The sequence below is a fragment of the Macrotis lagotis genome, chromosome 6 (genome assembly GCF_037893015.1).
Source record: "Macrotis lagotis isolate mMagLag1 chromosome 6, bilby.v1.9.chrom.fasta, whole genome shotgun sequence".
In the NCBI taxonomy this organism is placed as follows: Eukaryota; Metazoa; Chordata; class Mammalia; order Peramelemorphia; family Peramelidae; genus Macrotis; species Macrotis lagotis.
The window spans coordinates 16,510,006-16,524,487 of record NC_133663.1 but is presented as its reverse complement, the minus strand read 5'-3'; the positions used below and the strand labels follow the sequence as shown (position 1 = coordinate 16,524,487).

The following is a 14,482-nucleotide window of genomic DNA, read 5'->3' as shown; positions in this document are numbered from 1 at the left end:
AATTCAATTTTTTAAACTAATGAAAACCTCTTTTTAATTTTAAAATTGGATAGAGGCCACCTAAAGTATTTCTCTGATAAAAAGCTAGGCACAAGTCATAAAAGGACCGTTTCTTTAAAGGTATTTCAAGATCTACTGCCTGTGCAGAGAAAGCATATTTTAGTTGTTTATAAAGTCTTAAGTATACTCAAAACTCATTATTAAAGATAAATCACACAGGCCCACATGATTTTTCAAACATAAATGTTTACTAACATAAATAGTTTAATAAACAAAGGGTACAAGATTGTTGTTGTTTTATTATGTACAATAAATACAATATGTACATGAGGAAATGTTTCCTGCCTGCAAGACATCAAGACATTTCATTGTTTCTAAAGGAGATCTTGGGTCCTTCCTTCCTATGGAACCATTATGTGAAATGGTCATTGGTGCCTGAAGGTGAAAAAGGGGACTTGATTAATGGCATGCAGTCTCCAATCTTTGAAATATAGATATATTTAAATGTCAGTTCCACAGAGTTCCAGTTTGCCAAAAATTACATTACATATTATAGACTGTTTTAAAAATAAAAACATAAAAGGGGGTGGGGAGAAGGACTCCCAATGATAGCGTCTTTATTTAAATAGCTCTTTCAATAGGCCAAAATCTGAACTCCTTGAAGGTAATGAAGGGATATATCTACAATATTTTTCTGTCACATACCATGATGCCCTTACTTAACTACTGTTAAGTGAAAAATCATTACCAAAAAGAATGCATATCACTTTTATTTATTCCTACACTAGGAAATAGTTTAAACTTCCTTTATGACCTAGAGGTGACCCTGGATTTCTGAAGGTCACATAAACCATGCACAAGCTCTGGTAAGCTCTACAAAGTGGGCAAGGTTTTAGATCCAGCTTGTTTGTCATCTTGTGACCTAGCAAAGTTTGGAGAGCTGGGGGATCCCTGTCACCAAAACTGACCACAAAGTGATAATTTTTCAGCAACAGTCACTCTTGATACAATCTAAAGCAGAGAGTTTAATGTGTACCCATAAAACTTAAATCATGGCTCACAGAATACTGAAGTCTAGAACAGAAATAACTTGAAAAAATCAAATACTTCTGAATAACTTTAAGTTATATTCAATTCTATTGATTATTATATATCTTAGACTTGACAGTCAGAGACAAATAACAGCATGTGGGTAATTCTTTTGGCATGTAAGCCTAAGTTCCCAAGTCCAAGATTTTGCAACAACAAAAAACATCATAACTTTTTTTTCAGGGAGAATCAGAAATCTCGAGAAATGTCTTCACAACAAACTTATTTTATCTTTTTATTAAAAAAATAAATAAGATATACAAGCATTTTTCTGGAGATGGGAGGGGAGGAATGTCACAGAATCAAACATATATGGAAAGGCTGTTATAATTACAAAGAACACGGGAGGGATCATTGTTCTGCCAAAGTGAGTGCAAGTGTCTCTCAAGTTTTCAGCCACATGTTGTCATTACATGGCCATGGGCAACCGTATCCTGAATTGACTGGAGCAGAAAAGTCAGTTATGTAGAAGCCCTGTCCAATGCTCATTCGGGTCATTCACTGAGAAATCAGTACACATATACCTTGCTTTTACATAACCTGAAAAACAGGGTGGCGCTGAAGGGAACCTTTTAATATGCTGAAGGGAACCTGATGCTGGAAGGATTCCTAGAGTGAATCCCTGTGCCAATCCTTTTTGATCTGCTTTTAATCAATCCATATCTTCGTCTATCAGATTTGCCTAAGGTGGAGTACACGTGCAGTCAGTATCCAGCTTTTTTGTGGCAGCTGCATACTCCCTTAATTAATTGAACCCCAGCAAGGCTGTGTTTCTATATTTAAGTAGTGTGAAAAGCTGGGGTCACACCCTGGGTGCCTCAGAGCATCCTTTGCATTTGGAAAAGCAATTTCAAGTTAGGAGTTGGAATCATCTCCTTTCTACTAATGGATCAAAATCAGCAATCACTGTTGGAGTGCCTGAGATGAGCATGGCACTGCAGGACATCCTTGCCCACATCTCTGCAAGGCAGGGCATGGGCCTTGAGTCACAAAGGAGGTCCAATGGAAGAATAGGGGAGCAGGAGTTGGGGCTGTTCCATTGGCAATGATGTCTGACTTTGAGTCCATGAACTACCCATTTTCTTGTTCCATTCATGGTTGGTGAGTGAGATGGGAGATTTCGTTTTTTTTGCCGATTTCTAAACAAAGCAATGCTGACATGGCATGTCCCATGACCAACATTTTCTCAAAGCACTGACAATTCTAGTTTTCCATAGAACCCTGGAGGACTTCCCATAGAAACTACAGAATTCTACTGGACCTGGTCACCAATCAATCAATAAACATTTATTAAGCGCCTACTATGTGCCCAGGCACTGTGCTAAGTGCTGGAAATACGAAAAGAGGCAAAAGACAGTCCTTGCCCTCAAGGAGCTTACAATCTAATGATTTTCTAGCTTGTTCCTCTCACCTGTGTTAAAGCAGTCGAGACCACAGGACCCGATTCTTCTTTCTTTTCTGCAGCCCTAACTTCCTTATGTCTCTTATTTAATCTTTCTCTGGCCTGAGTCATTATTTCTATACTTAGTAGGATTAATGCTCCATTTTCAAAACACCTAAGTAGGCGTCACAACGCTCTGCACATACAAGCGTAACAGAACAATATAGTCAGCCATACTTTCCAATCAGAGTACATGGAAAACACTTGGCAAATAATCAACCGGCCTGTAGTTGGTTAATTATTAGATTTGTGGTATGTGTGTTTCTGAGGTTTCTTAGAAATGATCTCAATTCCCAGTCATTTTTTTTAAAGCTCAGGGGGTGGGGGAGAGAAGAGGAATACAGGCAACAAAAAAAGAAAAGACAAATTGAGGGGAAAAAAAAACAAAAGAAAAGAAAAAGGAAGGACAAAATAAAAGAAGACAATCAAGGAAAGAAAAGGAAAAGATGAGGAAAAAGAAGAAAAAGAAAGAAGGAAAAAAGACAAAGAAGAAATAGACAAAAAGGAAAAACAGTAAACAACACAGCTCTGGGCAATGCCTTCTTTTTAGCACTCCCTTTCCTGACTGCTTCCTCTCCCACCCCCAAAACTGGCTACAAATGCTGGACAGGACTTATTTCAAATAATTTAGCAGTATCAAGGATTTTCAAATGGTGACGGTGTTACTGACTTCTTCATACTGGATAACAAAATATGGGTAGCTCTGGTCATCATTAAAAATGACAAAAATCTGAGGCTCAAAGTAATTATCCACGCAGGAGTCATACAGGTCACTGGTTATGCTGTCTGGATTCACTGGAGGTGGTCTTCTCATATTGTGGTTGCCTACTGTGTATCTTCCAGTTAACACTTTCGCCAGAAACATAAAATGGACTCCTTTGGGGGACCTCTTGGAGAAGCTGTGGGAATAACTTGCCTTCCTTGCAAAATAACTGCCTTGTCCGAACATGGTAGCATGCTTGCCACACACACGTGGGTCAAAGTTGTGCTTACAGATGCCATCCACCACATCTTGGGATGTCCCATGGAAGAGATGCCGCTCATTCATTATTCTGCTAATGTCATTGGCCTTCTTAGCCATGTATTCCTTTTTCCTGGTGCAAAGAGGGATGAGGGAATTGGAAGAAGGAAGTAAAGAATTGCTTTTAATGGCCAAGATTTGGTAAATAGTTTTATTTTAAAATTTCTTCATTTCACGAGGGAAATTATGAGAAGTATAAACCCATTTAAAAGTAGGGAATGGTAAGGAGGTCAGTTAAGGGGGGGGGGGGGGAGATTCTGAGATAGCTATTATAGTCTGAGTAAAAGGAACTATATTGGCCTTAAAAAGAATCTCTAATTCCTTAGGGTAATGTTGTCACACTCAAATAGAAATAGGCCAGTGTGCCATACATAAGGATCCATTAACATCATCTGTTTTTATTGTAGTTTAATTTTTTTTTTTTGGTTTATATTTTCCAAATACATTTTAATCTGGTTGAGGCTGTACTCAGAGGTGTCACTGGTACATGTTTCCCACCAGCTGAGGGTCTGATGCCTGGTATCTGCTTTTTTTTAAAGTGACATTTTGGTTTTCATATCTTTAATTCCTAGTCTTACATATAGTGGCCACTAAGTTTATTTTCATATCTAGGCTCGTACAAACTTTGGGAGATTGTGTGAAGAGTGCTGAATTCAAATCCATACTCTTCTACTCATTATCTATATGTTCTTGGGCTAACTACTGGAACCTCATTAGATCTCCCATGTGTAAAATGAATGCATTGAATTGGATGGCTTCAGGGCTTCCTCTTATTCCCCTTTATCAGTCTCAAGTTACCTCATCTCTAAAATAAGAGGGTTGGTTTGGCTCTGGTTTCCAATGTAAGATCTTAAGAAATTTTTCTTTATGAATTTTTATCTCCCACCTGGGAAAGGGAAACCATCCTTCCCCTCCTTCCTCTCTACTCATCTTTAGCTCTCCTCCTTCCAAATCATGCTCAAATTTCAACTGTACAGGAAGGTTCCCCTGATTTATCCCATTCCAACTCTTCTTAGTTCTTAACTCTTCTCAACACTCAACTTGCATCATATTAAAATTTGTTAACTTGATATTGCTAATCAGGTCCTCAATGAGTAACTTAGCTGAAAAACAGACTTTCCTAGGTTATTTATATTTTATTTGTCATTCTTCAGTTAGCTCCTCCCTTTCCCTGTTCTACACTGTGCCCCCAGCCCCAGGAAGTGGCAGGCCTTTGACTCACCTTTTATATTTTTCCCAAAGAAACTGGTTCTGCACTCGAAGTATTTTCAAGATTCTATATTTAATCTCAGGCACAGTCTTATGAAAGAGATTATAAATGGTTCGGTAGCTTTTGTCTTCCTTGGAAACAGGCACTTGGATGAAGTCCTGAGATGGATCCATAGCAATCCAGGTTTCGGGATAAAAGTTGGCTGAGGTCACTACAGATGGACAGAAGACCTGGGAAGAGGCTGTTTCAGAGGCAGAAGGAGGCAACGGAGGCACACCACCAAGGGTCCTGATTTGGGAGAAAAGAAAGTTTAGGTTTACAACACATTGAAATAAATGAGTTTTGAACTCTTACTGGGTAGTCACAACTAATGTTTTACCAAAGTGTAAATGTATTGTTTAAAACTTAGTAATTATATGCATGGTTAGAATTGACAAAGCATGGATAATTCTTAAAATATATATATATATAAATAAATGACATTTAAGGAGCGGCAGATATAGGAAACACTGTCTGCCAAGGCAATGATGAGATTTTCTTGACTGTAAATGCTTACTAATCATGGAACCTGGCCACAGCCCATCTCCTCTCTGACCCTCACTTTCTTCTATAAAAAGAAGAGGGTTGGGTTCAATGACCTCTGAGGTCCTGCCAAAGCTCCAGTGCAGATTCTCAGAGGGAAGGCAGGAGCAGCCTGCCAGACAGTATCCAATAGATTCTAAGTCAGAGATATCTTGGATATCTTAGGTTTGTACATACAAAGAAGCTCATCTCAAGTAAGCAATGAGAGCTTATCTGGTTTTTTCAAACATCATCATCAATGGAGGCAGGAATGAGGGGAACTAAATTAATTTCTTCCTTTACTTAAAACTATATACAGCAGTCACCTAAAGTTGACAAAAATTGTGATTGGTGACAATTCTAGAGTGCATGTATCGTGTTGTCTGAACAATCTTATTAGCCCAGGGATATCTAGTGTCTTTCTCCACCCCAAAAGTATATACATTGGTAATCAATTGATTAAGGAGCATCTTGGGGGAAGTGATACCCCTAGGGATACAGAACAATGCTTTAAGCATCAAGCCTCCACCCTTCTTTCCTGACCATTGTCTCCCCAGCCAGCATCCCAACTCACTTCAGCTCTGAGCAAGTACCAACAAGACCGTCTGACCTTTAGTGGATTTTGTATTTTACATGTTGTTGTAAAGTCGACCATTATGGAGTGTTAAATCACGCCATTTGGTAAATGACAAGAAAATAACTTAAAATCTTTCCAAACAAACCATCAGTGGGTTTTTTTATATTAGAGTAGCCAGGTAAATGGATGTGGGGGTAGAGCATGAAGTAACCTTCCTTTTTTTCTTGCAGGAGCTTGCATTTATGGGTACAAAATGTCACTTGTGCCATCAAAGGCAATTGCTTGGTCTTATTTAACTGTTTTCTTTGTTACAAAGGACAGTGGATTGAGTTGTGGGGAAAAGGGGAACAGGGATATGCCAGAATGATGGTAATGTTTTTTAAAAAAAGTGAAAGGTTTTCATAAATTAAAAAGAAAACAAAAAGAAGGATCTGAAAAAGGTGATGGGTAAATTGAGGGCAGTCAGACTGATGCATTCTCTAATGCCAGGGCTACTACACCTGGGGTCCTTGAACTTATTTTAAAAATGTTTTGATGACTCTTTCAATATAATTGAATTCCTTTGAAATCCTATGTTTTCTTTTACACATTTAAAAACATCATTCTGAGAAGGGCTCCTTGAGCTTTGCCAGATTCCCAATGGGGTCCAGGACACCCACAAAAAAGGCTGGGAATAGCTATTGAACAGAGAAAGAAGCCTGGATCTGTGCCCTTTTTAAAATCAGGTTACTTATTTGCAAGGACCTTCAAACCCAAATAGCAGCAGCAGAAACTTAGAGCACTGGTTGATTTTCCCCTGATTAAGTGCTTCCATATAATCAACCTTCCCAACCCTTTTCCTAACAGGGGAAGAAAGACGGGGAAGGGAAAAGGAGAAAACAAATACCCACACCTGGTCGTAGTTCCAGGGCCAGACAAGTAACAGTGCTCAGCAGGAAAGTCAGGAGAATGCGGGCAGATTGTGATTCTAGCGAAATGATGTGCTTCAGTGGGGAACCTAAACTAATGGGGGGGGGGGACACCTTGCCTGAAACCACTGCTCGGACCAGGCCACCCCAGACATGACTCTCTATGAGTGGGAGGCTTGGGAAATGCATTCAAACCTAAAGACCTTTACTCAATAAATTCAGTCACAGTCATCCCAGAGGCACATGTACGTTGAGTCATCTTCCTCTGTGTTGTGGGATACAAGCAAATAAACAGAAGACAATCTCTTTTCTCTCAGACGCCTCCAATCTAGTTGAAACATTGCCAACCTTTCCCCTTCCCTCTAAAGGAAAAGAGTTGAAGAATGCTTCCTTACAAAGAAGCCGGTGAACACCTGGCTCTGAGAGCATGAGTGCTAGGGAGCAAGACGGGGCAGCCCATGACTTATTGGCATGGAATGCCCGAATCTTCGAATGGTTCCCAGGCTCATGGTGCTAAGCGCTGAAGGACTCTATAGCTTCACACGTACTCCTCCCGAATCGTTATCTTAATCTGATTCCACCCAAAGCTTTTGCCTAGCAAACCTTTTGGATCCTTAATCTCAATCCTTAATGAATTTGAGTTTTCAACCAGTTACAAATCTACTTAAGTGACACAGTGGATAGAGTGTTATTTAAGACCTGTAGTCAGGGAGATGAGTTCAAATCCAGTCTTAGAAACTTCTTAGGAATGTGACCTCAGGCAGATCACTTAATTGCTACCTGCCTCAGATTCCTGGACTGTAAAATGGGTCCAATAAGGATTTTCAGGATCAAATGAGATACCATTTATAAAGGATTTTGCTAACTTTAAATAAAGCTTTAAATAAATGTTACCTCATTATTATTGAAAAAGAGTTGAGATCTACCTTCCCATCCTTCCCATAAGAATACCATGAGATCATTTATCAATACTTTGTCCAAATCGTTGTAAATCATATCTACATGATACCTATCATATACCAGTTCACTAATAAAAAAGACAAGTTTGTCTAACAAGCTGGCTGGCTTTTTGTCAATGGAAGCCATGGTCAACTTCTGTTTCTGGCTAGTCCCTGACCATCTCTTTAATTATCTGTCCTACAATTTTTCTAGAGAACCAAGTCAAGTTCACTGGCCCATAAATTTACAGTCTCTAATTCTTTCCTTTTGTTGTTGCTTTCTTTACTAGAGATCTTTGTTTTTGATCAGTCTTGAGTGCCTCTCCCCTTTCCCATCACTTTTTGACCATCAGTGGTGGGATTCAACCAATCTTATCTGCCCATCCTTTCAGTATCCAAGGTGGATATCAGGTGATCTGAATTCACCAAGGCCAACTAAGCACTTTCTTACCCTATTGGTCCTAGATCTGTCACTATTTCTTCAAACCTGGGAATAACATTAGCTGAATTACATGCTTCATGAGGAAAACTTTTTGTAAATCAAGTACTGTAGGAATGTGAAGCAACAATGATGTTATGACAACATACAGTCATGAGAAGCATCATGACTTAAGAGGATCAGCTTTGGAGTCAAGAAAGACCCAAGTTTAGGCAACATCTAGTTATCTGAATATGGGCAAGTCAGCCTGTAAGTGATGGAGGAGCTTCTAGAGAAGAAGGAAAGGGAGTTTCCATTCCAAGCCAGGAGTTTCTCACAGTTGAAATCACAGATCTGGTCAAAAATGTAATAACTAAGTGGTCAAAATAAAATGTGAATGCACCAATGACAGCAGGAAATACAGTCTCAAGATAAACCAAACTATAGGAAAGAAACAGTAATAGTAGGGACAGGAATTCAGGCGACTAGCAGAATTTCTACCCCTGGTTTCCCTTATTGCTATTGATCTTGTCTGGTTTTCAAAATTATGGGCTTAATATAAACCATTTAGGAAGAGTAGTTATCTTTAGTAGTAATCATAATAATTGACCATTTATATAAAACCTGAAATATTGTAAAATGTTTCACATACAGTATTTCATTTAAAGTACTGAGCTAATTGCATCTCCCCCATCAATTTCTTTGGTTCTATTCAGGTCTGGGGGCTCCCCTGAACACTCACATCATTCTGGGGGGTAAGGGAGAAAGATCAGATCTCCTTTGAGTGTACCTATCCAAATTAGTTCAGGATCTCTTGATTTTAGGGATGAAGACCTGAAACTGAAGATAAGACAGTCTCCTTCACTGTTTTCCTCTCCCATTGTCTACCAATTTCTAAAATACACAGACTCTACATGTTTTGATAATCACAGACTCAAGGAGGAACACCTGTATCTGAGCCCATCCAGACGTGCCAGAAGTCCTTCTCTCTTTGAGATCCCATCCCCACCCCCATTCCTCTGCCAATGTCTAGACATTCAGGGCTAACCCTTAAGGTAGCAGAACTAGTGCCCTGAGAAGTGGATTATGACAGTGAGTTAGTTTTCTTCTCACTAGGATTCCCCAAAAGGACACTTCTCACTCAAGATAATGTTGGGCCTGTATGCTGGCCATGGTCTCAGTTGTTGGGATGCTCAAGATCCAAAGCAAAAAGGTTTGCCATAATTCACACACTCATGATGAAGTAATTATTTTTGCTTTTTCTCTGCATTCCCACAATTTACTGGCCTACAATAATTTGATAAGGAATGGAAGCTAGTCTCAATAAACATCTATCATAGTTCCTGCATATAACCTAAGGGTCGGTCATTCATTTTCCAGATGATCTGTAGTCACTGCCTTTAAAGCTCATCCTGGTAGGGCCGGCTCCCGGCTTCACTGTGATTCACATACCACTGACTGCTGGGCTACTGGCTCTTCCCACTATCCAAATGGAAGATGTGCTATGGAAAGTGGAATGCAAACAATGTAAGCTTTGATTGCGCAAGTAATCTAGTTTCCAATCCCACCAAATATATAATGATGATGGGCAAATCACAGAAAATTGCTTAAGTCTCAATTATAAGAATTTTTTCTTAGACCTGACTTGTGACAGTATATGAACATAGAACTCCTGGTATAAAAACTCTCTTCAAAAATACAGATCAGAATCTTGTTTAAAATGGATAGTCTTCCAGAGATGCCTAGAATTAAGAAGGGGTCAAGTGACTTGCCCAGGGTCACAAAGTAAGGACAGTCAGGGACAAGACTTTGCTCCAAGGCACAGCCCCTGATGCATACTACCATAAAGTTGGACTAGTAATGCCGACAATACCTACCACAGAGACTGTTAGGAAAGCCAAATAAGATGTGTGTTAAGTGCTCTATAAATGTCACCAATTATTGAATTCATCGTTCTATTTCCTGTGAAAAATAATCTTCTAAACTAATGAACAATATAAACAAGATTTCATAGGGAGTATCTAATTTACAAAAATCTATTTTTTTCTGGAACAATCAGAAACTGTCTCAATCCCATTTCAATTAATATTGCCAAAACTCGAACTTGTTTACTTTAACCATAGCTATTATCTGAGAACCGCAGAATAAGAAGCCAGATTTTCGATAACAAGCCTGTCACCTCAAATGAGAGGATGGCACTTATGCTTGATTTGTCTCCTGCTATATCAATACCAAGATGTGCTGGTATGGTGCAAGGGAACATACAGACATTTCTCAAGAATCTGGTAGAAAGCTTTCTGCTCCTCCAGACATGCCCCTGCAGGGGTCCTGATTGCATCCTGTCTCCATCAGCACAGTCCTCTAGCAATCATGCTGAATATGGAGCCAGAGAGCGTAGTTTTGAATTCTGGTTTTGTCACTGACTGTTGCTGAAGGGGGTGGAGAAGATGACCTTTCAGTTCACCATCTAGAAATCTCCCTACAGTTGTGGCAGAAATTTTCATCACTGTGTAGCCAACCAGGTGACCTCAGCTAGGCTGGTATTCTAACAGTAACCACATCACCCATTTCCAGGTTCCCACCTGGAGATTTTCTAGTTCCCTAGGATCTGCTAGAGTTCCTGTGCCCATCCATCCATCAATCCATCCATTGGTCCATCCATCAATACTTATTAAACATTTGTTAGATGAAAAGCATTGAATAAAGGGCTAGCAATAACAAAAAACAAAAGACAATTCTGGGCTTCAAGGAGCTTCCAATCTGATACTCACTAAAATATCTAGCCAGAAAATAAACCACTTTCACAATGGAATTGGCACAATAAGATGCAATTTAGAGATAAATAAGGCAGGAACTCTTCTAGCAAATGTACAGAATACTGGTAAAGGATGACAAAGACATGAGAACAATTTGCTAAATCTGATAAAGGGTAAATCCCTTTCAACTGGGAAGATTTCAGCTTCAAGTATCTGAACTGCTTATGATAATCATTGCCTAAGTTGGGAGGTCACAGAACAACATTCATGAACAAAAGACTTAGAAGTAGGAAATTCAGGGCTAGCTTAGGGGATAGGAAATGAATAATCCACTAAATCTTCCATTTGGAAAACACTGAGTAGGTATAATTTGAGATAAAATGGGAAAGGTAGGCTGGATCCAAATTATTGAGAGCCTTGAATGCCAGGCCTGGGAGTTTGCTATTTAGTTGCATGGAAATGGGGAGCATTTGAAATTGCTCAGTTTGAGGTTAGTCAGTAGCCCCATGTTTGTGCATTTAAAGTTAGCCAGCAGCTTGGGCTCCATGGGCCTTAAGACTAAGACCGTCTTGAGAAATGGGATCTCATTAGCCATAGCGTGCATTCAGCGCCGATGACTTGGAAGCCCTTCCTTGGCCCCCTCAACTTGAGGGGAGACTGGGCTCAGCTTGGGAGTGCAAGGCCAGCCAGATCAGTCATGAATCTGTTAGTATGCATTTATTGAGGGCTGACTGTTGGACAAGCAGTAGAAATTCAAAAACAAACAAAGACACAATCCATTTAATGGAGGAAGTATCACCTAGCTGTGTGGCCTTAGGCAAGCCACTTAACCCCACGGCCTGGCAAAAAAAAAAAAAACTAAAAAAACTAAAAAAATGGAGGAAGTAACACACAAAGAACTAGGTACACATAGAATACACAGAGCAGAGGCCAAATACACAATCTGGGTGGGCTGCGTCCGGAAGTGACAGTTCCCAACACTCCCAAGTGCAGCTGAAACAGCTTCACATTTAATTAGGGAAGGGAAGAAAGCAAGCATTTATATAACACCTACTATATACCAGATAAATATTATGTTATTTGACAATCAGGAAATATTTAACAAGATAAATCAAAATACTTTAAAGCATACATAATCTTCTTATGTGATTTTCTAAGTCAATGTGGTTCACAAGGATTCTTTAGACTGGTTCAGTGACGCCCATTTCTATTTGAATTGGACACCACTGAAAAATGTGGTATAACCTCCAGAGCAGAGGGGATGAGGAAAGGCCTCACGGGTTTGGAGGTGAGTCTTGGAGGAAGCCAGGAAAGAAAGAGGCAGAGGGGAGGACTCTGGGGGTGGATGATTCAGGAGATGAGGTGTACCAAGAGCTGGATTGTTGCCTTGCATAGATGGGAGGCAAGTGTAAGAAGACTGAAAAGGTCCAAAGGGGCCCAGTGGCTCTGAGGGCCTGGGGCTCTCCCCTTGAACCCACAGACCATTATTCCTGGCAGGACGTCGTCAGATTTTAAGCAAGGGTCATCAGATTTTAGGGAGTCAGGGACTAGATTTAGAAATAGGCCACATTTTATGGGACACTAATTCTCCCGCTGCTTCCACAAATTTTTTTAATCGTCTGTGGTTTTCCAAAACAAGTCTGTTTAAAAGAAAAACAAAAAAGAGGGCCCCATCATCATTTATTTCTAGGTTCTGAACAAATTAACTTCCCCCTGCCATCCCCAAGCACCCCCCAATGCAGTGAGTTAATGAGCATTCTCGTCTGCTCCCAGGAGCTAAATCGCATTGGATTGGCCCAGCATGCCCAGCTGCCAGTCACACTAATGACTTCCACCCTCTTACTAGGAGGACAATATGTTCCTAACTACTGGCCTCTGACAATAACATCTCCAGCTGTGCTGGCAAAATCACAGAAATGGCATTTTTATTAGTTCTAATCAAAAAAAGGCTACAATGTAGCACTTTCCTCACTTGGCCTTTGATGAAGGCGTACATTCACCCCAAGCTGTAATGATGCAAAGAACGGTTCATCTCCCAGGATTCCTGGACATGAAGTGTTTCTTAAAAAATAATGTCCGTGTCTCGAAGCTTGGGTTTGGTCTTGTTAATGTACTGGGGCCATGATGGTTAAGGTTCACAAGATGGGGGCTAGAGGGGAAAGGAGGGGGAAATGAAACAAAACCAAAAAGGGAAGCAAGGAAGGCAAGGAGGAAGGAATGGAGGAAGGGGGAAGGAGGGAAGGAAGGAAGGGAAGGAGGGAGGAAGAAATGAGGAAACGAGGGAGAGAGGGAAGGAAGGAGAAAGAAAAGAAGAAAGCCTCTGCTCAAAGCCAAAAAGCCAAGACCAGATCAGCATTTTCCAAGTGAGGCTGACCCACCCACCCCCATCCCCAAATGGTACCAGCATCTGGCTGGAGCGTGGGATGAATTCTCAAGAAATACAAATTCTGGCAGTAAATGCTAAAGCCAGGGCACTCTATTGCCCAGCAGTTCCATGAGAAGGGCAAACAGCATTAGATGTTGGGGTTAGAAGGAACTGGGGTCACACCCTGATGCTGGCTCTTAACTATCTCTGTGACCTTGGATAAGTCTCTTCTCTCAGCTTCCTCTTCTATAAAATGAGGTTTGATGGAGATACATAATAAAGAAGAGCCCTAGATTTGGAGTTAAAGAACTGCATTCAAATCCCAGCTCTGCTATTTTTCAGCTGCATGACCTTTGGTAAATCACTTGGTCTTTGCCTCAGCTTCTTCATCTGCAAGATGAAGGAATTGGACCAGATGGTCTCCAAGAGCCATCCTAGGTCTAGATCTGTCAGCTCCTGGTCTTACGATCTTGGCGGGGAGGGTCCCATGGCAACCAGAGACAGAGGAAAGGAATTGGGTGGCAACAACTAAAGAGCTAGATGACAATATAATCAATGAATTCAGAAGGGGTTCTTTGGTACTGGACATCTCAGAAAGGAGAAACCCTGGAGAATTCATTAGAATATAATACACTTGTGTTAGCAAGATGGCAGACCGCGTATAGAATATAGATTTCACAAGTTTCCGGTCTGAGATGCCCTCTTTGGTTTGGAAATTCTTTTCCCTTTAGTCCATAAGGAATTTTCTTTCTTTACTCCATAAGGAGGTGGGAAGGATGAAATGATTTATATAAATCACTGGGTTTTTTTATTTTTTCATCCCACATTCTCAAAGAAGACCATGATGTCGGGGGAAGATGCCAGGACACACACATGAATTGAATTAGAGTTGGGGGGGAAGGCGCTGTGCAGAAGTCAGTCTCATTTTCTGCTCCAGAGCCATCTAGGTCCAGTGGCCAGATATGGATCAGGATGACTGGAGATGGCCCTGGATGCGATGCAATCAGGGTGAAGTGACTTGCCCGGGGTCACAAAGCTAGTGTCAAGTGTCTGAGGCAGGATTCGAACTCCTGTCCTCCTGACTCCAAGGCCAATGCTTTATCATGCATCTGACTCCTATTTTTGCTACTGCCAGGATGTCTTGGCCAGAGCATTCTCCTCCCCAGGAATTATCCTAGCCCAAATGGCGCTAACTCCT

At 40.6% G+C, this 14,482-nt stretch overlaps 1 protein-coding gene across 3 annotated transcripts in view; it reads right to left on the bottom strand.

Annotated features, from left to right (window-relative positions):
• Positions 1 to 260: 260 nt before the first annotated feature.
• LOC141490659 (protein mono-ADP-ribosyltransferase TIPARP-like) overlaps positions 261 to 14,482 on the bottom strand; it is a 43,028-nt gene continuing 28,806 nt past the window's right edge. For all 3 annotated transcript variants that reach the window (XM_074190803.1, XM_074190802.1, XM_074190804.1), the window contains 2 exons: positions 4,774 to 5,049; positions 261 to 3,624 (listed from right to left, as the gene is read on the bottom strand). In XM_074190803.1, coding sequence (XP_074046904.1) covers positions 3,177 to 3,624; positions 4,774 to 5,049 — 724 coding nt within the window. In that variant the 3' untranslated portion in view covers positions 261 to 3,176. The remainder of the gene's footprint in view (positions 3,625 to 4,773; positions 5,050 to 14,482) is intronic.